At 41.4% G+C, this 26,336-nt stretch overlaps 1 protein-coding gene and 1 long non-coding RNA gene across 5 annotated transcripts in view; one reads left to right on the forward strand and one right to left on the reverse strand.

The window, feature by feature from the left end:
• Positions 1 to 26,336, reverse strand: part of epha4b (eph receptor A4b) — a 98,293-nt gene that overhangs the window by 42,146 nt on the left and 29,811 nt on the right. For all 4 annotated transcript variants that reach the window (XM_042429911.1, XM_042429913.1, XM_042429912.1 and 1 more), the window contains 5 exons: positions 11,156 to 11,311; positions 7,824 to 8,159; positions 6,717 to 6,829; positions 4,636 to 4,798; positions 2,472 to 2,580 (listed from right to left, as the gene is read on the reverse strand). In XM_042429911.1, coding sequence (XP_042285845.1) covers positions 2,472 to 2,580; positions 4,636 to 4,798; positions 6,717 to 6,829; positions 7,824 to 8,159; positions 11,156 to 11,311 — 877 coding nt within the window. The remainder of the gene's footprint in view (positions 1 to 2,471; positions 2,581 to 4,635; positions 4,799 to 6,716; positions 6,830 to 7,823; positions 8,160 to 11,155; positions 11,312 to 26,336) is intronic.
• LOC121909385 overlaps positions 1 to 26,336 on the forward strand; it is a 61,807-nt gene that overhangs the window by 27,933 nt on the left and 7,538 nt on the right. The window lies entirely within an intron of this gene.

Below are 26,336 nucleotides of genomic sequence, written 5' to 3' on the forward strand. Positions count from 1 at the left end.
CATCTCTCTCAAGCCTCCTCCTCTTTCTCTCTATCTTTTACACCATCTCCAAATGTAGCTCTCTAGTGGTGCAAACATACTTCAGATGTACTTCCACCCCCCCACCACCCCCCCCACCTCTCTTGCTGCAGTCTGTCATTCCCACTGCCTATCTAATACGCTCTCATTTTATCCTCCACTTCTGTCTCTCCTTTACCTCACTTCTGTCCATCTTTCTCCCCCCTGAGCTCTCTCTCTCTCCTGCTCTTGTCTCTCTAGTGACGTGGCTTTGATCCTCGCTTCACTCCCCAGTTACAAACACGGTGCACACTCCACCTATGCACATGCACACACACACATTTTGACAGATGTACAGAATGTTGTTTAATAGAAAGCAGTAATCAGCACTACTTCCTCCCAAGTGTCCCCGCTTCTAAATGGAAGGAAGATAGAGACAGACAGAGAGGAAGAGAGAGAGAGACCTAGAATTGATGGCAGTGCATCGACCCCTCTGTAAAACCTAGTTAACACCTCCCCAGCCTGTGAAACCTGATTAGTTGAGTGTGTGTGTGTGAGTGTGTGTTTCCGTCATCATGTGTGTACATCACACACTACGTTTAACAGGTTGTTTTGCTTCTTACAGGCATAACCTCAGAAATCTCCTCTGATTAAAAAAATGTTAATGTGAACTCAGGTATGTGTGTGTGTGTGTGTGTGTGTGTGTGCGTGTGCGCGTGTGTGTGTTTGTTTGTGTGCGCGCGCCACACAGGACAGTCTCCGCTGATTACATCCCTCCTAGTCAATAGTGAATAGAGCACTCAGCCTGATAAGCAATCACCTGAATCAATACTAATGTTTTTAGTGTGTGTACATTAGTGTGTGTCTGTTTGTGTGCGTGCGGATGTATGTGTGTAGCTCTTAACATGTTGCTAATCTAGTCGGAGCTCATAGAGGATAAACATTTAGTTACAGGCACGGTAAATCACAGATGCATGTCATCCCTTTTTCTCCTCTCCTCTCCTGCTCCGGTCCCTTTCTTCTTCCTCCAAAGAGCCCTCTCCTAACTCTAATCCTTTCATCTTCTCGCCTCTCACCAATCGGCATTCTTTTATTTTTCTTTCTCCCTCTCATCTCTTTGGCTTTCACTGAGACAGAGCATTAACAGCTGCCTAACCTTCAAAGAGAGTGATCATAGAGAGTCCATGCTCTTCACATACACAATAACAAAGCCTTTAGTTAGGCTTTGGCAGCAGTATAAATGTCAAAGTTGGAGGCCCTGCTTTGGCACACCCACATGTAATCCCTCAGAGAGAGACAGAAATATAAAAAGAGACCAAGTAGGAGACCTTGATGGTATGTGTACATTAATGTATATGTACATGACTGGTTAGGCCATCTACAAATGATTATGTGCTGGCTCAGAGGTTAGAGCTGCTGCCTCACAGCAGGAAGGTCCTGGGCTCAAACCCTGGTTTCCTCCCACCATCAAAGACATGTATGTTGCATGTAGGGTTAATACTCCTGTCAGCGCCCCTGACCAAGGCACTGGCAAAAGAACTGGAGTTGGTTCCCAGGTGCTGCACCTACTGCGCCGAGTGTGTGTGTGTGTATAGGATGGGTCAAGGCCAGAGGATCAATTTCTCCACGGGGATCAATAAAGTACTTCTTAGATTTGGACTGCATGAGCTATTGCTTTCCTATGGAGACGGCAAAGACGCAAACCTTGCAACAGTAAAACCTTAGACGCTGCACTCAAAGTTCAGTCAACTTAAACCTTCTTTGTTGGTGCTCCTATAAGGCGTCACCAGTGAGACTGTCAGTGGTGTAACAAAAACGGTGGCCAATGATGCTCATTCTGTGTTTCAGAGGTCCCAAACTATACAACTTCAACTTAAAGGATATGGCTGCCGATATTCTATATTTTTGTTACTGTCAACAAATCCCATAAAAGGCCAAAACTCCCCCACCCCCTGTCTGTGGCACAAGCCCACCAGTTCCCACTGAAGACATACATCTTTAAAAACTGACCACAAATGTTTCATTTAAAAAAAAAAGGCTCAATAATTTCCTAAAACAGCTTGTCACTGTGGCTTTTAAAAACGTTACTCAAACATAAGCAAATAGTGCATTTGCGGGGACTATTTTCAGTTGCGGATTTGGTGACTAGTAAGTATTTAAAGCAGCAATGCCCATGTTTATAATAGTAAATAAATAAGTAATAAAAGAAAATGTCACCTACTGCAAAGGTGTGGCTCTTTTATTTGTTTTTTATAGTTTTTTGACAACAGTGGAGGTCTATAGAACAGAGGAAATAGCTATATCAAGCTTTGGCTACACAGATTTGTTGACAATAAAAAAATATAGAATATTGTCAGACTTATCCTTAAAAATCATATCACAATATTTGCAGGACACTCACTGCCAGCCCCCCCCCTCTGTATTTAGATAATTCCCAAACAGGGGACCTTTGTGTTTCTTCTTTTTGACCCTACCTTCCGCTGACAACAAAGCAAGTCACCAGGAAGATGAGGAGAACGATTCCCCCAGCGATGGACACGGCCAGAATGGTGGACTGGTTAGGGTCCCCGATAGCCAAAACATCTGTACAGGAGACAGAGAGAACACAATAGATTAATAAACAAAGGAGAATGTAAAGAAGCTGAGAATGTTTTTGCTGGCAGAAAATGAGGGATGAAAAGTTGAAGTGGGGCAGGGAGTAAAAAAGACAGCAAGAGAGATGGTGCGTGTGGTGGAAGAAAGCAGAGAGAGAGTATGAAATATGATAGCAATAGAAAAGGAGATAAAAGACAGAGGTTGAAGGAGAGGGAAAAAAGAGAGAGCGCCAAACGAGTAAAAGTGAGCGAGGGAGGTGGATGGAATAGTAAGCGAGGTCCTTGATGAAAACTGCTCTCCCTCGCTGCATTGCCTATGAGGGTATGAGAGTGGACGTGAAAGCCATTCCCATTCGGCCGCGCTGTCCAAATTGATATGTTAACATCGCACATAACAAGGCTACTGCCGAGAACTTTCTGCAAAGATGCATCGATTTTTACGCCACACCAATCGAGCCATTACTCAAAACAAATACTCCATTTATCTGGCTTAGCTAAGCATGAGCAGACACGTGTGTCTCTGTGTGTACGTATATATGAATGTGTGTATGTGTGTGTGTGTATGCTGGAGAGGCAAATGAATGCCCCTAGGCAAGCAAAGATAAGCATTGATATTACATTTACTGGCGCACACATACACACCCTTCTTTAACAATCAATAGAATTGATCTGATTAGATAACCTTGATATGATTGCTATCGGGTCAGCTGCATCTGGCAAATCTTACATTTTACAGTATTGAACTTGACTGTGAACCTCCTGTATGAAGGCTCATCAACACCTCTATATACCAGTGAGCTCCATAACTATGAGTGAGGACAATGTTGAGTCACATACACATCACATTCCAGGTATTTGTCGCAGGAGAGAAATAGAAATCCAGCTTTGAATTACATTTATTGATTATTGAATGATTAGTAGGCTAATGTGTGCCTGTTGTATGCTACGCAGACAATCTATAGTGCAGCACTATACATTAACTGATTTATGCCACTCTGCCTGCCTCGCCGGGAATCAATGTTCACTTTGAAGAACACATTATAGGGCCTCTAAAGCAGAAAATCCTAGGGCGCATAATGAAGCGATAATGAAAGTGGGTGACAGCGTACAAAGCAAAAAAGGACAAGTGACAAAGAGTTTGAAAACATCATGAGGGAGATACATCATAGTATGCCCAGAGCTGTTTGTGAGGCCTGGCGTCAGTGGACTGGATTGAACCTGGCATAGATTCCTCCTCTACTTTACCAATGTCTAAGTACAATATACATTTCTAAATGTAAGCAATTACTTTTTTTAAATAGAAAAGGTAAACAAACCCTGCTCTGCACAGATCACTTATGTTACAGTTAAGTTGCAAGTGAGGAGAGTAAAATAAATCTGAAAATATGACTCGTCCAGGCAGTAAGTCAGTTTAAATCAATCCACTAGATGGATAAAAAATAAAAGTCAGATTAACCTCCAGATTTTGCTCCAGTGGTCGGTGAAGGTAAAGTTCTGTGTGTCTGGATTACCCATAAAGCTTCCATGCTGGGTTTCCTCCTTTCTTTACAGTGCAGGAATACAAGGTTGCCGTTTCTTTTTTTTTCTTCTTCCTCTTTGAGAAATTGGCTTGTCTCCTTTTTACCTGATAAGTATTCCAGCATACTTTAGAACAGCTGGTTCAGTTTCATGGATGACAACCCGTGTGGCTGCTGAGGTTTCTCTGTCTGACACCAGAACTGAAGAAGTCATTTGGATGAAAAGTGAGCTATTTTATAACAATCCGGTGGATTGATTTACACTGCAGGAGGGACAAATCAGACTCTTACTACACTGTGATATAATATACCACTACTGTTTTCTCTGCAGTTCCTCTTTGTCCTTCTTGCTCACCTGCAATTTTATTTGGATTTATTTTAACACTGGGATTTGTGTTTGAAGTGCTGGAAAATAGATTAAAAAATAACAATGTGGTGATGGATCTAATTGCATAAAATACAAATTAAAAAACCAAAGAAAGAATTTCATTACCAGTAAACAAACTTATTTATTATTATGTCTTTACCTTCGTGGCTGGTCTCCAGTTCGATCTCTCCACCGTAGCTCCCGTAGCCCCCATCTGTTCGAGCCCTCACCCTGAACACGTAGGTGGTCCCTGGCTTCAGCCCGTCCACTGTCATCATGTTGGAGCGAGTCTTCAAAACTGTGTAGTTCTGCTCCCGCTGATTCTAAAGTGGAGGAAAGTGAAAGAGGAAGAAAGAAGTAAATACGGAGTTCAGTCGATAATATTACGTTTCAGAGAAATAAAGTGGATAAAAAGGTTCAAAATATGGCTATACTAGATAGATTTATACAGAGAGCAATGGACTGTGGTATCAAGAGAGACAGAAAAAGATAGGAAAATAATAGAAACCTCAAATTGTTGAATTTAAATGTCTCCAGAGGCCACATACCGCTCACTAAGTTTTCATTTGTTCATCACTGGACCATTTGTTCACATTTATACATGAGCATCTGTCAAGTTCCAAATCTTATCCTCGCTACAATTTGGGACAATATGTGGTTACTCAAGTCTCACCACGCTTCGTTCCTCGACCACCTTGTGTGTGTGTGTGCGTGCATGTAGATTGCGTGTGTAGGAGGATGAATAAAGAATAAGTGTGCCTGTCAGTAAGCTGATTCCCTGCAGAGAGGCTGATACTCTACCTAATGGAAGACACTCTACAACACGGATTAACGCTATTTTACTGCTAATGCCTGCTAACACACATGCACGCACACACACACACACACACACATACAGGCACAGAGGCTTAATTTCATCACCTTGGCCATGTTTTACAAGGTTTGTACGACAGATGTGTGGTTAATTGGCTTGGTGTGAGCAGTAGAGGAGACGTGAGGGATATGGAGACAGAGAGATAGAGAGATTGAAAGAGAGAGATGTTTGTGACGAACAAGTCATTACAGACATGCCCTAAGGCTGTACTCATATCTTATGAGCCTAGACAACGTGTAGATGAAGAGAAAAAGAGGAGAGGAGAGAAACATGATGAGTTTAAAAACTTCTAAAGGGGTACTCCAGCGATTGAGTATTGTGCTTAATGGGATAGTAAAACATTTTGGGAAAAATGCTTATTTGCTTCCAGGTTGAGTGCGAGATGATAAGATCAATACCACTCTCATGTCTGTGCGTTAAATATAAAGCTGCTGCCAGCAATAGGTTAGCTTGGCTGAGGGAAAAGGGGGAAACATCTATATGGCTCAGTCCAAAGGTAACAAAATCTGCCTGTCAGCACCTTACTACTTAAGTACCTCACTACTAGCTCACTAATTAACAAATGACATCTCCTTCGTTTAATCCATCCAAAAGCCAAACTATAAAAACAACACATTGCCAAGAAATAGTCCAGCACATAACCCCCTCTCCAAAAAAACCCCCACAATGTGTCATTTTTACACTTTGTTTTTTTGTATGTAAACAGATAAGGTATAATGTGTTAATTAGTGAGCATCAGAGGTGCTGTTCAGCAGATTTTCTTAGTTTTCAGTGTGTAGTTTTACGTGTCAAATTACATATTAGCGTATTAGATTTTTTCTTAAAACTCTAAGAAACATCCAGAATTTTTGCAAATTTACAACCACATATGAAACCAAATATAATGAGTTTGTACTTACCAACTTAACACTTTTTCCAGTTTTTTCTTATAATTTGTACCAAATCACACCAAACATTTTGTAAAATATGTGCTAATTACTCAGAAAATTTCCAGGAAATTAGTATAAAATTAAGGGACCTGTAGAATAAAGCATTATATTTCAGTCTGGACCAAAGTGGTGGGGCGACTAACTGAAAGACCAACAGACCAACCGAGCCTGATCTTACACTTCCCATAATGCAACTTGATATCACCTTTCATTAGACTTTCCCTTCTTTGTAAACGCTCTTGTCTTTTAAACTCCTCAAGTTTGAAACGCAGGCTCCAAAAGGTTTTAAAATTTACCATAACGTAAACTGATCTTCGTGTATAAAAATTGGAGGAGTGCCCCTTTAAAAATGTGTGTGTGTGTGTGTGTGTGTGTGTGTGTGTGTGTGTGTGTGTGTGTGTATGTGTGTGCGTGTGCGCGTGTGTGTGTGTGTCTCACCTTCTCGTAGTAGATGACCTCATACTCCACTATCGCTCCATTGGGTCTCTCTGGACCCTGCCATGCCAAAGTCACACTGTCCTTGCTCCGCCTCTCCTTCAACACTACGCTCACTGTGGAAAAACAAAGAACAAGAGGGGAATGCATCAGCAACAAAGAGAGAGTAAAGTTCAACAAGATGATACAAAAAAAGCATTGAAAAAAAAGGTAGAGCGTGTGTGGGCTGTGAGGGCGAGGAGAGAGATTTCAAATGGATACCTACTGTGCTATAACGAGAAGGCCCACATTTGTGCTATGTAATTTTGCTAATGAGAGCTTACAAGGTGTTTTATATATGTGTGATCACAGCATTTTACAGTGTGTGTGTGTGTGTGTGTATGGCACGTGATCTGCTCGTGTTATTAATGTGCACACCCCAACCCTGTGACTTCCGACTCAGCCTTCCCACATCGGGGCACATGCTCATGTGGGTTGAAAGTGCGTGTTTGCTTGAGCTTGTGTGTGTGACATACAGTAGTTGAGAGTAGTGTTTGTGACATGTCGGGATCTTAATGAGGTTAACAACCTCCTACACCCCTTTCACCTTTCCCCCCTCCTGCTATTTCACACACAGGCCTATTAGTCATCACCACCCTGTCATACGCACTTCTGTTGCACAAATTTCCCGTAGTCTCACATTGTGAAAGATGCACATATGATTAAATATGTGCAGGCAGAGGTGTCATTTTGTGGTATCTAAATGACGTATCTGATACTATTTGTGAGCACACTGCAATCAGAAGACAATTTTGAAAAGCACTCTCTTTGCTATTCTTCAGATTCCTAATTGAGGCTGATGAATATGTTCTTCCCCGTAGGATTTATTTTCTTAACAGCCTTAACAAGTTGGATATCACTGAACACCTGCAGAATCCTTTCTTCTCAAGTTTTTACTGCAATTTACATCTGAAATTGCCCTACCTCGCTCCAATATTATGCAGTGAAAGAGCCTTCTATGTCAACAAATACAGATTTATTGACATACATTACATGTTAGGATTTAGATGTTTTAGAGATGTTACTTTACCCGCTGTATGGGTTAGTTTTGATATTTATGTCGACACTCACCTGTCTGTGATGTGGTGATATTGATCACTACTGTTCCTCTGGGTGTGGGACTGAAGTCTGACACTCCATTCTGGCTCTCAATGGTGAAGCTATAGTTGGAGTCCGGCTGCAGGTCGGTGACCAGCACTGTAGCTGAAGACAGACCAAACTGTCTGGGCACAAAATGGACGCTGCTACCACAGGGCGTGCACTTTTTGCCATCACCCGTGCACTTTCTGCAGTGGAGTCTATAGGTGATGTCTCCCCGCCCTCCTGTGTCTCGGGGCGGTGACCACTCTAGGGTGACACAGGTCTCGTTCACTGTGGAGATGGGGTTTTCTGGAGCAGATGGAGGACCTGAGGGAAGAATAAGGCATAGTTGTGTTTGTGTGCACTGGGTGTGTTGCACAGTACACACTGGATAAGTCACAGTCTATCTACTACTGAGCATCTACACCACCCCAGCTCATGAAATACTGACCGGCAAATATTATTTTTTCCCCCCAAATGTGCATTCTCTGAACGTGCATTGTCTTCATGTTCATTACCAAATTAATTGCAGTTTCTATTTAGAATAGAATTCACATTGATTAATTAAAAATGAATTAACTGACTCCAGCTAGAGGGTGGACACTTAGCGCTCGATTAATGAATTGCTTTAGAATAGACAGTGATTAAAAGAGCCTGGCTGATTGTAAATGTAATGGTATGGCAATAATATATTATAATAGACTTCCAAAGTTTAAACCCATCTTTAAAGAGGTTTCACAAAATGTTAAATAGTTGACTGCTGAACTGCAGGGAGGATTTTAGTATGTAAAGTTAACTGATACTCTCTTGAGCTGCACTGCAGACAATAAATAGTGAGTGGACAATGATCTATAGAAAGTGCCCGGAGTAATTTTCTCATGAGTCAGGTACATTTTATGATTTAGAGCAGTTGATATTACTCTGAACTTGAGCTGAAATGATTAGTGTATGGCAGAGTCACAGACCAAAAAGTGTGTCAGTAATCAATTTCAAGGTAGGAGAGATGCAGCATATGGAGCTGTAGGTGTGAATAATATATATTTTTTTAAATTATTTTTGCATTTGAAGCATTGTTAACATACTGTAGATCTGTAAGAAGCATTATGCGTCTTTTATACTGATTCTCAGCCACATACTCACTCTCAGAGATGTGACTGTATAGTTATTTCATTGTGTATGTTAACTATAAAAATACACTAGAAAAATAAGTTATGACACTCCATAGTCACTAGCATGTGCGTGTGAATGGATCAAAGAGGTATGAAGGAGGAGAGCTGAGCTGATGCATAAGTAAATGGCAGCAGCTTAGCAGCATGTTTGGGGGCCCTAAACCAAGTTTTGGGTTTATAATAAATTTGTTTAGGGCCCCAGAAACACTTGTGTTTGACAGTCGTCATACCCCTTGTTTCTCCACTGGCTCGGTGAAACATACCCCATCCATGGCCTTCACGTGTCAGCTGTCAGCCTCACTGTTTGATTTGTTTTGATTGCTCTCCTTTACTGTTCTAACTTTTAATGAAGTCTGTTGCTTTTTAAAGCCACAGTTCAGAACCCTTTTAATGGGCATTCAACTGCCCAGTGACAGTAAAAAATGCAAGGGGTTGTGTTGGTGTGAACATGTTGCTTCAGGTACTGGTGAGATTTTGAAATACAATCCAAGAAGTCCAGTTTGAGTAACAGGTTCATCAGTTTGAAGGCTTATGAAATGCCAAAAATGTTTATACTTTACAATACTATGATATTACTCTGGAAAGTTATCATGCCGGCAATAATTTGACCTTTTTACTACTGTGAGGTAAAGAAAGAAAGAAATTTGCCATTGATGTTATAAATACATTTATCAGGAATGTAATGTGGCGTGTGTCAGCATCAACACAATGATCCCATTCATTTTTCATGCAGCGTTGTTGTCTATCTGAACACAGCCTTATTGTGAAGCAGCTACAGGAAGTGCTAGCATTGTCACCAAAGTTAGCAATCAACTTCTAACTTCTTTTTCAATAATTAAGTACATCAACATTTGGGCATTTTTCAGATCAGTTTTAAATACTGTCAGAAAAGAACACACAAGCCTCCAAACACATCCCCATGGTAAGCCTTTGCATGCCATTCCTTCCTTGTATGGAAACCACTCACATGGAAAACCACTGATTATGGTTGCTCACAGCACAGCATGTTGCAGGTATCTCAACCATATGGAAATTTAGCAGTGGATGCCCATTCAGCCTGATATCTCATCATGTCCTGCCTGAGCATCGAGCCCCAGGGGGCCCCTGCCAGAGCCTGGGACTTTCCTGATTAGCCTTCCCAGTGGCGAGCCTCTCAAAAGTGCAGGACGAATGATGGAAAGCTGGGCGTGGGGGATGGACGCCATGCTGGGGATAATTGAGGCTGTCTGTCATAAATCTGCCGAAAGGGTGTGCTGACTGATCCTGCTAATTCTGCCTTTTTCTTTTCTCCATCCCCCACTTCTTTATGCCACACTTAACTGTCCATCATCATCATTTTTCTTGATCGGCCTTTTATGACATTTAGATTATATGCCTCTGATAGTCCACTATTTCCCCTGCTGTTCTATTCTTTGCCTGTGTCTTAAATGTCATTCTCCATGTCTCTCCATGACTAATTCTTTCACCTTTTCTCCTTATTTTCCATCTCCATCCTCCTCAGTAATCTTCACCATTCAGGAGAGGATGTGTGTGTGTGTGTGTGTGTGTGTGTGTGTCTATACATATGCGCTCGAACCGTTACTCATTTCCAGCTGATAACACCTGTCACATCTCACCTGCTACAACGATTAATGAGTGTAATCTACCGTAACCTGATAGTGTGTGTGTGTGTATATATGTGTGTGTGCGTGTGTGTGTGTGTGTGTGTGCATGTGTGTGCATGTGTGTGTGTGTGTGTGTGTGTATATGTGTATGTGTGTGTGTGTGTAAAAGAGAGAGAGACAAAGAATGAGAAATCTCATCAGCTTTCTACCAGAGTATCACCCATATCAATGACATCTGAGGTCTGTGTGTCGTATGTATGTGTATCTTTAGTGTTGTGTAAACCAGTAGCAGCCGAGGAAAAGGAAAATGCATGGATGGATTATAGATAAGAAACATAAATAAATAGAAAGCTGCCGTGCAGTGTAAGGACTTGCAAGAACAAACTAATTAAATGAAATGTAATCAGTCATTGTAGCTTAAAGCTGTTTTATAACATAAAAGTGAGTATGCAGCATGGTGGGAAATTAACTTCAATCTGTATGATTGTGTGTGTGTGGTTAATAAGATGTGTAAATGTTTAAATTTTTTGCCAATGTTTTTATCACTCACGTGTGCAGGCCATGGAACGTGGGTCAGTATCTGCACGGTAGAAGCCTTTCTCACAAATGCACTCGATGGCTTGTTCCTGCGGGGATGAGCTGTGAGGAGGACATTTGGTGCAGTAGGCGTCTGTGGCCGAGGCCTTGTAGGTACCAGGTCTGCATGCTGGAGCAAGAACACAGATAAACACAGGGTTAAATGAGGTATCACTGCAGATGCTCTACATGCCGGTCAATAACCATCAATCATAAAGACTAGGCTTTTAAAAGGTTTTGGTACAAATGCTTTAAAGAGTCAAAACCCTGGCACTTGAAATAGTAGATAAAGAAAACATCATTATGAGACCAATCAGGATCATCATACAACACATTACAGAGAATGTTTAAATATGATCCTCTTAAAATTTTAGAACGTGACATAAAACTTTTAAAGAAGACCTTATTTATATGTTCTTTGTAATGTGCTGTATGATACTGATGAAGGCCATGAGCCCAAGTGTGTAGATCTGACAATAAAGGTGTCAGCGGAGTTTGACCTTTTCCTTCTCCGCACACCTTGGAAGTAGGTGACGTTGTGCTAGAAATCCCTACTCCGCTACAAATGCCTTAAAGTATGATTTTGTTTTTTGTTTTTTTTGTTTTTTGGCCATCGTTTCTGTCACTGTACTAACCAAAGTAATTGCTAAGATCTGGGAACAAGGCAACGTTACATTAAACATCCATCACAGTTTATAGACTGTGTTCAGCTTTGACCTACCACACCTACTTAAGTGTGTGTGCACACAGTTTTTCTGCGCAAAGAGGAATGATCACTTGTTGTAGCAATGTTACCACATTTCAGAGATCTCTGCAATTAGCTTGATGAGTACAATGTTATCATAACCAATAGAAAAAGATGGACAGACTACAAAACTAAGTCTGATGTTGTAATAAACCAGAATTATTCTTTAAGCTTGTGTGAAAATTGAGGAGAATCAGAAGTGTACAAAAAAAGTATACAAAAAATATAGACCGACATGAGGAGTTAGGCTACAACAGAGGTACGAACGATAAGATGTGCCGTGCAGCACCCATGGCAAAGAACAGGAAAACAAAGTTTGATTTAATATATTGTGACATTAGGTCTACGTGAAATGCTTTTACATCAGACTGTAGGCCTATATAACCACGGGGTTGTACAGTACAATAACACAGTGCAACAGCAGTTCAACTGTCAGTCCTCTTATATAAGCATTAGATCTTCAGGCAACCAGGGGAACAAAAATACACAGCCGCAGTCACAGCAATAGTTACAATAACATAATATGACTATTTCTACGGCTGTTACAGTGGCTGCATATTAGTCATTATGTGGAGTCATAAAACTGGGGAGGGAAGACTGTGCTACCGCTCAACAGGAGCAGCCAGCTGAAATAGATTGGGGACTTTAATGATTTCCCTTTTGCATCCTAGGCAGTAAAATGGAATTCCTGACTTTCCCTTTGGTAATCTGAATATAGATTACGCATGTATTTATTTATACATTCATAGGCCTGGTATTCCCATCCTCGCAAAGCCTTTTCTGCCACCGTAGTAAATAGCATTACAGTATACAAAACCCCATGTAAGGAAAATGAGGGTGTCTGAAATGCAATTCAATAGATGCCACATGTGTGTTTATGTATGCATGCATGTGTGTATGTGTGTATGTGTGTGTGTGTGTGTGTGTGCGCGAATAGGTTGGATCAATGATGTGATAGAATCCGCCAGGTCCTGATTGCATGTTCGTGTGCCGAGCGCTTGTGTGCGAGAGGGTGTTAAGTATGCTGCGAGTGTGTGTGTAAGCGTGTGTGTTCGCCTGCTGATTGCTTGTGCTGGTGGTGAAGGTCATGGATTTAATCAAGCTACACGTCACTCGTCCCAGAAAAGCTGTAAATTATCACACTAACACACAAGCGCGCGCACACATACATTCAAAGACTTGCACATATATTCAACGCAGTGGTTAACCTGCGGATAGAGGAATGGAAAAGTGGCCTAAAAGTAGTGTGATTTCTCACAGTGGAGGTAAGTTCTTCCACCTGGACGCTGTGCTCGCTTGCATATAGATAGTATTTTTAGGCAAATCATTCATCATATGGGAGCACAGTCCACTAGCACAATCCCCAAAAGACTTGAGAGAACGCTGAAAAGGGATGTGTGTGTGTGTGTGTGTGTAGGTGTGAAAGAGAGAAAAAGAAAGAAAGGGAGGGTAAGGAAGGGAGACGGAGTGATAATTCTCAAAGGATTTCTGCTCTCTTTCCTCCTTCCTGTCAGCTTCCAAGGTAATGGGTGCCTATGTGCTGTGCTAGTGACTGTGTGTGTGTGTGTGTGTGTGTGTGTTTCTGTTGGCTGGGCTGTAGGAGCAGGGTGGAAAAGCAGCTTTTCTCTGGGGACGTTTCATCCGGAGAGTCCTGGCTCCGGGCGCTGGCCAGCCACAGAGGCACAAAGGACCCCGGCACTAGAGGACACACAGGGCGCCCCATGCCAGGCCTGGCGTCCCGACAAATGCCTGATCACAAACTTTGTGCAAGAATGGCGGCTTGGCTGCTTCAAGGGGAGCTTCCTTCTCCTGATCTGCTGTTTTCTGCTCTGCTTTCCACCTCCAGTTTTTCTTTCTCTCTCAAAGTCCCCCTCTTCCCTCTCTCCCAATTTTCTTGCCTCTTTTTTTTTCTCTCAAGCTACTCCCAGTGCCTGCCTCATGGGAAACATGTTACTTGACTTGGTTCCCTTATGATTAATGCTTTACCATAGATATGAAAAAGAGAGAGGCAGTAAGACAGTGCTCATATAAACATACACTTGCACAAAAAGCAGACACACAGGAGAGTAAAAGTTTAGACACAAAAACTATGTTGCAGAACCACAAGCTAACTCAAAATTTGCATCATCTTCAAAGTAACAGTTGACAATGCTGTACACAGGGTGTGTGTATGTGTGAGATGTGTGTGTGTGTGTATGTTTTTTCTAAAGACAAAGAGTGGCCTCAGATCCAGTGTCTTATTAAATATTCATCCGGTCACCAGAGAGACTCTGTGTATTTATGCCAATCGATAGCTCTTAGATATGATATAGTACTGCTAGTCAAGACACACCCTCAGTCACCACATACTGATTGAGAAGGGAACAGCCCATCTGTCTCCTCTGGGAAAAAAATGTACACTACAGTATGAGATGATTGAGTTCCATTCTACTCAATTATATATTCAATTCTATACTTTTTACGGTGGCAACTACTGATTATTTTCGGATTAATCAATTATAAAATGTCAGAAAATAGATAAATAAGCCTATTACACTTTCCCAAACCCCAGGAATATTACTTTAAAGCTGCACTAATCAATATATTTATATTAATAATGGGTCAAATGACATGTAATGTAAAAGGGGTCATGCATAAGTGACACATCCACAGAGAATTATCCCTTGACTCTGCAGTTCTTCTCAGCTTTATAGAGATTTTTAGCGTGCTTCAGCTCATTGTTATGGTTTTACGGCCTGCAACTTCACAGTTTTGGTTCACTTTCACCACAGTCATCAACCTCGTTTCCAGCCATAGCAGTTTTTTTAGCTGCTTCAGCTAAAAAGCTCTGAATTAACCCATTGTACACTAGCTGTCCAGCAACAAAGGACAGACAAAGTTAGCAACTGGCTGGTGAACATAGTGCAGCATTTAGCTGCTAAAGTTGCTAATGATTTTGTCAGGAGCTGGTCGAGACTGAAACAGAGCAAAAAGGAGAGTAAATATTAGACTTACAATCGTCAGGTGGCCAGTAACACAACTCTGTTCTGTGTCTGTGGGATGTGTGAACAGGCAAGTGTTTGCCAACACAGTAGCTATATTAACTGTATATGGTCGTAAAATGTCAATGTTGTGTTGACAGCTTGTTCCATTGCCCTCAAGTGGCCAAAAAAATCTGTTAATAGGACTTTTGCTTGATAAATTACTCAAAAGATTAAGTGATTGTAAAACACATTATTAACTTTCTGACGATTGATTCAAGTGATTTTCACTCACTTTCTCCTCCTCTTTAAAGGATAGGTTCAGTTTTTTTCAAACACTCCAAATTTATTCTATAGCATGAAATCAACATAATATAATATATTCAAACAAGCCTTTACAGTTCATTTGTTAATCCAGTGATGTATACTGTGATAAATGACACTTCAAATTCCTGGAATCAGAGAAATTTAGTTGCATTTATATGTGAATGACATTTAGGAGTCCCTTGTGTGAATGACAGAAGTTGCTAACTGTACCGGAACAGATCAGGAAATGGATTCAGTTAACATTAGAAAGGCCCTGTACAGATGTACACACAAATGCACACAGAAAAATACAAGCCAGATATCTCACAGTCATAGTCATTACATTCTGATTACACTCAACCAGGCGGCTCAGTACATAGGCAAAATCACATCAGCTCCACTTTTCTGAAACAAACACTTCCTCTGCTTGGCTGTGTGCCTTCTCCTCTCCTCCACTTTCCATTGTGATTTGTTCCTGCTAGTTTAACTGTTAATTGCTCTGTTCTTTTGCTTTCTGTTGCATTTGGTTCACGTCAAACCTTGGCTTCCCGCCGGCTTTACCATAAAGGACAGAAAGAGGAGAAAACTCTTAATGTGTGTGTGTGTGTGTGTGTGTGTGTGTGTTGGTGGTTGGGTGTGTGGCGGGTATAGTATGTGTGTGTGTATGTGTATGTGTGTGTGTTCTTTTGAGAGGGAAGTTGTGTAAAGCTTGCTGGCCCACGGGAGATGAGCTCCATAATGGTCACCATGGCAACAGGCTTTCAAGATGGAACCCTTCTAGTACCCCTCGAGTGCCACAGCTCCTGGAGCACAGAGCAGCCTGTGTGTGTGTGTGTGTATGTGTGCAGGCTATCCAAGCGTTAGTTGAGGCCAGCTACTTAAAAATTGATACATCAAGCGTCAGTGGAGAAATCTGACGAGATCGAATCTGACGTCCTTTACGGCCACCGAGGTCGCATCTGTATGTGTGTGTTTGTGCTCATGTGTACATGCCCGTGAAACATGCTTACGGTCGAATTAACATGTCCTCATGGTAAACAAACTTAGGGAACAAGTTAAAAAAGAACATTGTACCTTATATAGAGAATAGTGTATAGAAAAAAGATGCATATATAGGTGTGAATAAATCACTGAACGGTACTTCACAATATTAACGTGGACATGTAATTTCAGTTATTTTGTGAGTGTGTATACGTGTGTGTGTGTGTGTGTGTGTGTGTGTGTGTGTGTGTGTGTGTGTGTGTGTGGAATAGAGATGTCAGCATCAGAGTCCAGCCCCCTGCTGAGACCCTCTAATCCTCAATCAGAGTTCATAACAACACCATAATATTACCATTACTACTAATCCTTTAAAACACACACACACACACACAGACACACACACACACAAACAATTCCTGAGCAAGCTTGTTTGCCCCCGTACATCACATCTACTTTCTTTCTTTCTTATCTAAAAAAATTATAGTATCTGCTTATGAAACTTTAATTGTCTGTATGAAAAATAACACTGCCCTGCATTACACAATTTTATTGCCTTTATGTTTTGGTTTTGTTGTGACCAACAACTAATCAACCAAAAATTATAAAGATAATTATAGTTGTATATAACTCACAGGTCCACAGGGATGCTAAATGTGCTCAAATGAAAATTCTGACCATTAATTACTGATGACAACAACAAAAACACATGAAAACTACATATACAGCACATTCTTGCATAATGTACCAAATTTTAGTGAAATACCATTTGATCGACTTACATACTACATAAGAAGTGGACACGTAAATTATAATCATCAATCTTTCCCCATTTATTACAGACTCATATTTAAGCATGGATTATATTAAGTGATGCCAAGAGACTATCATTATCTTCGCAGTCAGAAAAAAATGACAGCAATTACACTAAATGGTAAGTAATCTTAAAATAAAATGGCCCAAATCTTGAAGTTCTTTTTGTAGACGTTTGGTAAAATGTACAAAAATATTGCAGAAACAAATGACCTACAGTACCAGTCAAAAGTTTGAACACACTTTCTCATTCAAGTGAATGGTGTGTCCAAAATTTTGACTGGTGCTGTATTTTGAACTGCCATTGAATACTTTCTGTTTTGGGAATGAGAATTAAGCATGGCTGATTGGAAGTACAGTTTAACACTATTACACTGTCAGTTATTTCAAGTCATTTTTAAGCTTCTTTTTAAACAACAGGAAATGTGAACGTCAAAACCATTACCCAAACTGTCACATGTTAATGTAAATTACACTGCAGAGATACTTGGTAGTCTACTTACATGCAGGTTTGCAATGCAACATGACTACAATGGACAGCACATGTACACATGTACTTCGGTGTGCTTAAATTAGACTGATGCTCACTGAAACTGGGCACTAGCACTCTGGATCTTTGCCTGCCAGCGCTCTGGGATGCAGTGGAAGGTAAACACACCTGAACAAACTTTATTTTCAAGCTCTGACAACTGATTCCAAAATGTATAGACTCAATGCAGTTGTATTTGATCATGTTTTAGGCCTGAATTTCAGAGATTTAATGTTTCTCCATCAGAATTTTAGTCCTGGCAGGGAAGAAAAGGCTCTGAAAAGCATTTATATCAAGATATGGGTCATAATGCTGTGTGAAAAAAGAAAACTGTTCAGAGAAAACATAACTGCATAACTACAGTAAATTGATAAATAGCAGATGCACAAATAAAAGAATGTCAGTTGTAAGTCCCTTTGGTATGTGTGGACTTATATTAGCATGTACATATACAGTGTTTGATGTGGGTAAAGGAAAATTCTCCCAGATGTTATACAGTATATAACCTTGGGGGGAAAAATAATGATGTTATATGTGCTTTACATGTAACTCTGTATAGTGTGAATGCTTTCTTTGTCTCCCAGTAGACAGTTTCAAAGTTTAGATTGGTGCAGTTGCTGTTTCACAGTACTGACAAGTTTTCATCCCCATTCAAGCCAAATGTCATTCACTTGTGTTAATCACATACAAAAGGTAAACTGACAAACAAGACAATGTCCTGAGAACTATTATGTACCCCTTTAAAACGCAGATACTGTATGGCAGCAATTACTTTTGCCTGCAAGAGACTTCTGTTAGAGAAAGACTACACAGGATCACGTGGTTGCAGAGCAGACGAGAGTTATGAGCTGTGTCCAGACAGAAGACATAGGCCTCCTTGATTGACACCTCAGGACAGACCCTTACTGTGTTTATGGCATCTTATGACTTCTCCAACATACTCACACACACACACACACACAGAGTCAGACCGGATATGAAATGGTTTGTGATGTCCAGTACATGAAGCACATGAGTACACTCAGGCTGATTTCTGATCTACTCTCTGTCCTCTGGATACCAGCCAATTACTGGGATCGGCCAAGGGGAACCACGGGATGAAGCTCATCCTCTTCCTCATTCTGTCCATCTCAGTCTTTCCATACTCGTCTCTCTCTGTTTTTCTCTTCTCCATATATCTCTGTGTTTACCCTCCGGTCTGTCTATTTCTATTTTTCTGTCTCTTTCTTCACTTTTTCTTACCATCTCTACTTTAGTGTCTCTATTTGTGTGTGTGTGTGTGTGTGTGTGTGTGTGTGTGTGTGTGTGAGTGAGTCTGTCTTCGTATGTGTGTCTTATTTCCCAGTGGGCTGTCTGTCATACGTTGACCCTGACCTTCTCCAGAGCTCCTGCACAAATATTTACTCTCTAGCTGACAGGCAGGCACACACACACACACACACAGACACACACAGACACACACACACAAAAGGGAAAGAGAGCAAGCTCAATTTCAGTGCAATTAAAGCAAACACACATCTACACACACACTTTTCTAGTGGTAACCCAAGCTGATGGCTTACTAATTTTGAGCCGGTCCGGCAGTCTAAAAACAGATTAAATAGATACCAGGTGCATGTGTGTTTCTGTATGAGAGGGGTCATGAGCGAGGGACAGCGAGAGAGAGAGAGCATGACAGGCCAATAGAAGGAGTCTGTTGGGAGTTTACTTCACAGTCTGAATAACTTATTCTTCTGTCTGTTTTGCTATCAAGATAAAAGGCTAGAGGAACACAAAGCATCTCCTTCCTTTAAACAGAACCAGGCAGGCCGATACACACACACACACACACACACACACACACAAAGCTCATGTCTACATACACAGATTTAAACCATCACCAAAACACACTCTCTGCCCAGGTACACACGTAGCTAAACGTCTTCCATAAAACCCAACCCACAGAGCTTTAACAAACACATATAAACACACACACACACATCCACACACCACAGCAGTAAACGTGCCCACATCGGCCAGCCCCGTGACCGGCAGAGTGTGTGTAGGAGGAGCTGTGAACCTCCTTTCCTTGCCCACGTTATTTTCAGTTCATCACTCTCAATAATTCATTCTCTCAGGCGGAGGAGGAAAAGACAGCCCCGTGCCTTATTCTCTGTGTCAGTTGCACACACATACACACACACACACACACACACACACACACATGCACGCGTGTGCACACACACGCCTGGATGTACCTGTCAAATGGGAGGGCATATTCTCGCTGTCTTTCATCTGTTGGTGGGCAGTGGCCGACTTTGTCAGCTGACTTTACAGCAAATTGATGGCAGCAGGAAAATCTGCACTTGCACAGTATGTTGTTTTCTCATTCGCAGGTGAAGAGAAGAAAAGTCAGGGGTTTAAAAAAAGAACACTTGATATTACTGCCTCACTCAAGGCCGAGTAAAACTAATGATGATGTGTGAGTATGTTCACATCTCTGAGGATACATCTTTATTAATGAACGCATGTATTTATGTGTGACCTCCAGTGCCACCTTCCACCTGACTGACAGAGTTTTACCTTGTTAAGAATTAAGTATTCCATAAATAGTACTTTCCCTAACACACCTCCTTGACACCCCGGCACTCATTCAGCCCGTGCAGGAAGTCAAGTGTGTCGCACACAAAAGAGTCTCCTCTTGGGAAAATTGCCGCTGTGTGTCCCTTTTGTGCTCTCCATAATAAAATCTGCACAGTTCAAGACCACAGGAGCTTTTCATCTGACAAATAAATATCGACAAAACAATTAGATCTATGGGCAGATCTGCTTATGATGCTGCCTTGAAAGATAATGACACTCACAAACCTCAGTGATGCTGCTTAAGCATAGTGCTGGATTTATGTTTCTATTTTTGGCTTAATTTATTTTCAGTTTTATTGACAATATTTACATACGGTGTGCTAAATCTGACTTAATTTCCTAAAACTTAAGCATTTTTGTATTTTGTTTTAATTATAGCTGACAGAAGAAGTTATACTTTTGCTTTCTACTAAGAATGCATCATAAGTTATCACACATCAATGAGTAGAAATTGCAAAATCAGCTACTTCCTCTTGTTTCCTGATAAGTACGTTTCAGAATATATGAGCACATAAAGCCAGTATTACAAGTCAATCTTTCCAGCTACAGTAGAAGGTGTATTTATCACTTTGAGTCACAGAAAATTCCCCATCTATACCTGTAATACTGCAGCAGCTGGTCTAAACAGCCACATTTTCAAAATGAACAATCTGTCACATCTCTCATCAGGTTCTGTGTAACCCTCCTTTGTTCTGTCTAACACTGGAGCTGAAAAGTCTATTTGAATTCTGAATGGCTCCTCTTGGCTGTGGAACAATAGTGCAGCTGTACTGCATACGAAAGCAGCAACAAATTGGACTTCAACCACGACTACATCTGTACGTCGTGTTTGGAGCTGAGCAATAACGCCTGTGCAACGCTGGCCCAATCAGTCTGACAGGCTGATCGTACATCTGGAAGCCATCCATAAACTAGAAAGAGAGGGAGGGGATAAGGGGAAGGGTCAATGGCTGCCTTCCTGTTCCCGTGTTTCCTGTTCGGCAGACCCGCTGGCTGCCTGCATGCCTCCTCTGCTCTCTACATACACATACCTTTCATGAAAGCCTTTAGATCGTAAATGGAACAAACTCAACACTGACTCAATACTATAGAAATGTGAAAATTATGAAAACCAACTTTCCCATGAGTGCACACATGTTTATCCCTGACTGGAACTCAATTGCATATGGAACGCAGCCAATTAATGGCAACTGTACCCAGAGGAGACACACTCTCCCCTCTACACCTCTCTCCTCTCTAGCCCACATGTCTGTAGGGAATAGTGCTATATAAGGACGTGAGGAGTTGAAACATGCGTTAACAGTTTCTCAGTCCTTGGCCTGCTTTTCCTCTTTCTCTCTCAGGGTTTGTTCACACAGCTCAACCCAATGCACCAGACCCAGCTGAGCTACAGTAGGTCCTGTCTCCCAAAGCCATGTTAATGTCCTCGGGCTTCGTTGTGGCTAACACTTAAGTGGCACAAAACACCGTCTTGGTGCTAAGGTGGCTTTTGGCATCTCAGCTTATGTCTGGCAAGTGATCCGCCATGGCGAGAGGAGCTGCACTGAGAGGCTTATTGTGAATAGACATTATCTGGGTCAGTACTGTGTGGGTATGTAGACAAGGACTATGGTGTGTAGAGGGTATAGCGAGCGCCTAAGCCTTTGTGATTTTGTGTCATTTATTCAAACACAAAAGAGAGGAGATGAGAAAGAGAGAGAGGGAAAAGGGATGGAGTTTAGGGGGACATGTGAGTGGAGAGAAAGAGGTGAGAGGAGATAAAGGGCGAATAAAGGAGAAATGAAGGAAAAGGTGGCTGTCATTATCCAAATAAATTAAAAGTGAAGTCAGACGGGCGGACAAGTCGAGAAGTGGAAAGATACACTCACACAGACGGGTAGAAGGACAGATGACTGGCCTTTACTCAGCCCATATATACGTTTGTCCTTTAAGAACATCTGACTAGTAATAACACCCTGCTGCCTGACACTTCAACAGCTTAATGCCCTAATGCCTGCAGCGGTGTACATACACACACACAGATACACACATTGCGTGTACTGCATACACACAAACATCTCTTGACTTGCTGTCTAAATCCTTCTGTTAGCCGCCCACTCTCTGCCTACCCACACCTTCGTGCTCTCAAGCTCCCTGAGCTGCCACCAGGAGAAGAGCAAAGAAATGAGAGAACTCTGTGTGTGTGTGTGTGTATGTGTGTGTGTGTGTGTGTGTGAGTGTGAGAGAGAGTGTGTGTGAACATACTACATGCAGGAGGGAGCCCTTGACCTTCAAAAGTCTGTATGTGATCAACATAAAAATGCTCACTTTACCAACCGCCTCGACTGTCCACATCACACACACATACACACACACACACACACTCCTGCTGTAAGGATAGAGGCAGGGATAGGGCTCTGTATTGGAGAGGCAATAAAGAAAGGCAGGTTCCCTACTGAGCTTTCAACACACATACACACACACACCTACACGCACACACTGCGCTCTGTAAATGAGCTTAATCTCTTTCACAGGTGCGAAGATTAGCCTTTCCCTACATCTGTTCCCTGCTCAAACCTTTCATTATGAACAGAGGCTGGAATCCTCTTATGAGATATAAAGTGTGAAAGTGTATTGTGTGCTGCGTATATGTGTGTGTGCATTTAGTCTCTTTTAAGTGTGCATACTTGAGCTTGGTCATAGTCTTCTTTTCATTACAAGCAACTGAGTGCATATCTTGATGAAGTCGTTACAGCACATGTATCATATAACTTACACTTATCATTACAGAACGTACATTTTCCTGGGAAGAACAAACAAAAGCTTTTTATATTTTTGAACTGTAAATCCTTTCCTGCTGGGCTGTGGTCAGAGCCAGGTCTGATCGACTAAACGGCTGAGCAGCAGGCCTTTGATCGCTGCTCGTCACTAGGCAGACAGAAAGCCCAATTCCCCTTCACAGCTTGAGCAATGTCTTCCGAAAATATCAAACTATTCTGAAACATTGTACAAGCCGTGGTTATCCCTCCCAAAAGTTATGATCTCATAGTCACGGTCAAACGAGGTTTAGAGTGTGTAAGGGGATAAAGCAGTGTGATGTTTGCCTGGCTTTTGTACATGGCTGTGCCTTAAAGGAATAGTTCAACATTGTGGCTATTTTAAGGCGAGCAACAGTTTCTCCATCTGCCCAGTACTTCTGTGCAGCATCTGGGGTGCCAGATATTTGTACGGTTGGTGAGCACCAGTTTTTGTTTTGGTCTCTTTCCAGGCATGATGGAACCAAACCTGGCATCCTCACTGTGATGACAAGACTTCAGCATGCTACACACAGTTGCTTTGCCTGGAAATCGCCAAGAAATAGTCACAAACTCCCTCTAAAACCACAAAGTGTCTTGTTTAAATTTCTGTTTATGTTTATGAAACATGTTAATAAGTCATCTTTAAAGGTATCAGTGGACATTTTTTTAAACTTTTGACAGGGCCAGAATAGCAGTTTCCCCTTAGACTAACCATCCAGTACTGTACTTAGTACAGACATGAGATTGAACTATTCCTTTAAACTGTTATTTTATCTGGAAATCTTCGAGTTGAAACCCATTGTGTCTGCATCAACAGTATTCCAAATGAACACATACTGTAGATGACAATTCATACCGGATCAGAGGGACATTTGACTTGTTGCTAAGTGATTCACACTTTGGTTTCGGTTCAATTTGAGAAGTGAAAAGAACAGCAGGAGAGCTAAGTGGAATCAGTACGAGGACGTGTGGTGTGACTTTGAAAAGTTCCTCTTGTAAACTAAGTTGTTGCCTCATATTGGCAGCATCAAACAGACAAATGAAGAAGAAGAAAAAAAGGAGGAAGAGGACTATTAGACAGGTGTAGCCAACAGACAGACTAGAAACATGTCATGCTGACCTATATTACTTTTGCCCGCTGAGAAAGAGAGAGAGGAGAGATGAGAGCAACAGAACTTGTGTCGAGGTGACAGGTGTCTGTCCTTCTCCACTCCGTCTCCTCCATCTCTCTGGCATCTGAGGCAGTAATTGGTGCTGTCAGACACACAGAGAAGGAGAGAACACACACACAGAGTCACAGCTGTACATGCACACACACACACACTCCTGCCCTTCAGCATGTACCCCTAGGGTTTAAAGCAGGAGAGGTTTGAGAAGAGAATTCACTACATCCCCTACCAGCTGTGAGACAGAAAGACAGCAGGAGAGGGCAAGGGAGCACGAGGTGGAAATGGAGGGGGTAGGAGAAGGAAACAGTGGCAGACAGAAACAGAGAGGGAAAACAGAAACAGAATGCACAAGAGACGAAGACACAGAGAGAAAACAAAGCAAGAGAGCCGACAAGGTGGGGGGCGCTTCGGCTACATAGACAGAGGCCTCTGCATGGGGCAGAGGGAGATGGAGGAGAAGTGACATGGGTGTGCAAATGTGTGTGGCAGAGAGGAAGAGAGAGAGAGAATGTGTGTGTGTGTGTTTGAATTAAGAGTGAGAGAGAGCGAGATTATGTAACTCCAGTGGTGACAAAGTGGATGAGTATGATTTCATGTGATTGAGCAGCAAAGCCACGGCCATAAGAGCAGCAGTGTGTTTAGTGCACACCTCAGTACACAGAAAAACAAAGTGCATGAAATAACACAAAACGGAAAAAGGGAAATATGTATTATAGCTACGAGGTTAATAGGATAAGTCTGGTGATATTCAATATTTTTCTTACTGCCAACAGATCCCATGAAAAGACCAACAGTATTGTCTGACCTGTCAAAGCCTGATAGATCATATTCCACTGTGCCATAAACCTCCATAATTGTTTAAAAAAATGTATTAATAGGCCACACCGGTGCACTGGATGATATCTTCCTCATTTACAATAAACATGTGCATTGTAGTTTATTTTGTGTCAATCCCACATAAACTCTTTTGATATAAATAATATGTCAAAGAAGGTTCCTGGAAAGGATTTTGTAATTTGGTATGTATTATATCAAAAATGGAGACAGTGTTTAATTGCTATGCCTCCAATTAGTTAATTCCAATTAATTGGCATTTTAATCTAAAAAGCATTTCAGTCAGTGCACAGCAGGTCAGCTCAACATACAGAAATGCAAATTTTGTCTTTCTGTGTAGTTGTAAATTATAGCCAAGCATACAATTCAATATGGAGAATAAAGTTTCCAATAATTAGTATTCACTTGGGTTTTCTGTCATTTTTTGCCAGCCATTAAGATCTGAGCAGTTCCTTTCCAGTTTCTTGCTTCTTTCTTTAAACACAAATAAGACCTGCTCACTCAGGACATTGTCTCTATTTACCTTATATGAGCTTCTTCCAGGAAAAGTCAATGGAAATTATTAAGAAATTACAGAACCTGTAAAAGTTACCCATACCTAATTTACTTAACCTTTTCAGACAGTGAAATATATTTGTGACCTGCTTTTAGAAGTCTTCAGAAGAAACTAATGGGTTTGGGACTGAGTGCCACAGACAAAGTGGGAAAGTCAAAGAGTATTGAGGTTCGGACTAACACATTGTTGGCTTATATAGTTGTCTTTTCATAGGATTTGTTGACAGCAAGAACAATCTATAATAACACCAGCAAACAAAATATCAATTTATCATCATCATCATTAAATTAATTGTGATCACTTGTATGACATCATTATCAATTTGACAGGTAGCTGCTATCACAACATGGTTTGTTGGTGCTTGTGTTTCTCAAAATTAAGACCACATGACAGACAAATCTGTTACACAGTCTGTTCCTGCTCACTCCGTGTGAGCAGTTCAGCAGATTTAATCTAATCCAATGTCCAACATGAACAACATCAAAACATATACACACACATTTAAGCACATTTTGCGCCTCACTTTAGGGAGTAAGACGCATGGGGTGGGAAAATAGAAAAAGAGAAAGATGAACCCATGATCTATAAATGTTTAACGAATGCAGACAGAAGAGATGACGGCAGCGAGGAGAAGGAGGAGGGAGACAGAAAGAAAAATGGAGAGGTGAAAAAGGAAGACAGTATCAGAAGGGATGGGTGAGGAGCAAAATGGGGGGCTCGTGGAGGGAGAGAAGGGAAGAACAGTCCCATTATAGAAGCAGACACCAGAGCAAGGTTAGAAAATAGCAGAGAGGAGGGGAAAGAGCTGAAGATTGAGGGAAAAAAAGGCTGTAATTGGAGGTGTCTGGTGTTTGTCTAACACAGAA

The sequence above is a fragment of the Thunnus maccoyii genome, chromosome 12 (assembly GCF_910596095.1).
Source record: "Thunnus maccoyii chromosome 12, fThuMac1.1, whole genome shotgun sequence".
Lineage (NCBI taxonomy): Eukaryota > Metazoa > Chordata > Actinopteri > Scombriformes > Scombridae > Thunnus > Thunnus maccoyii.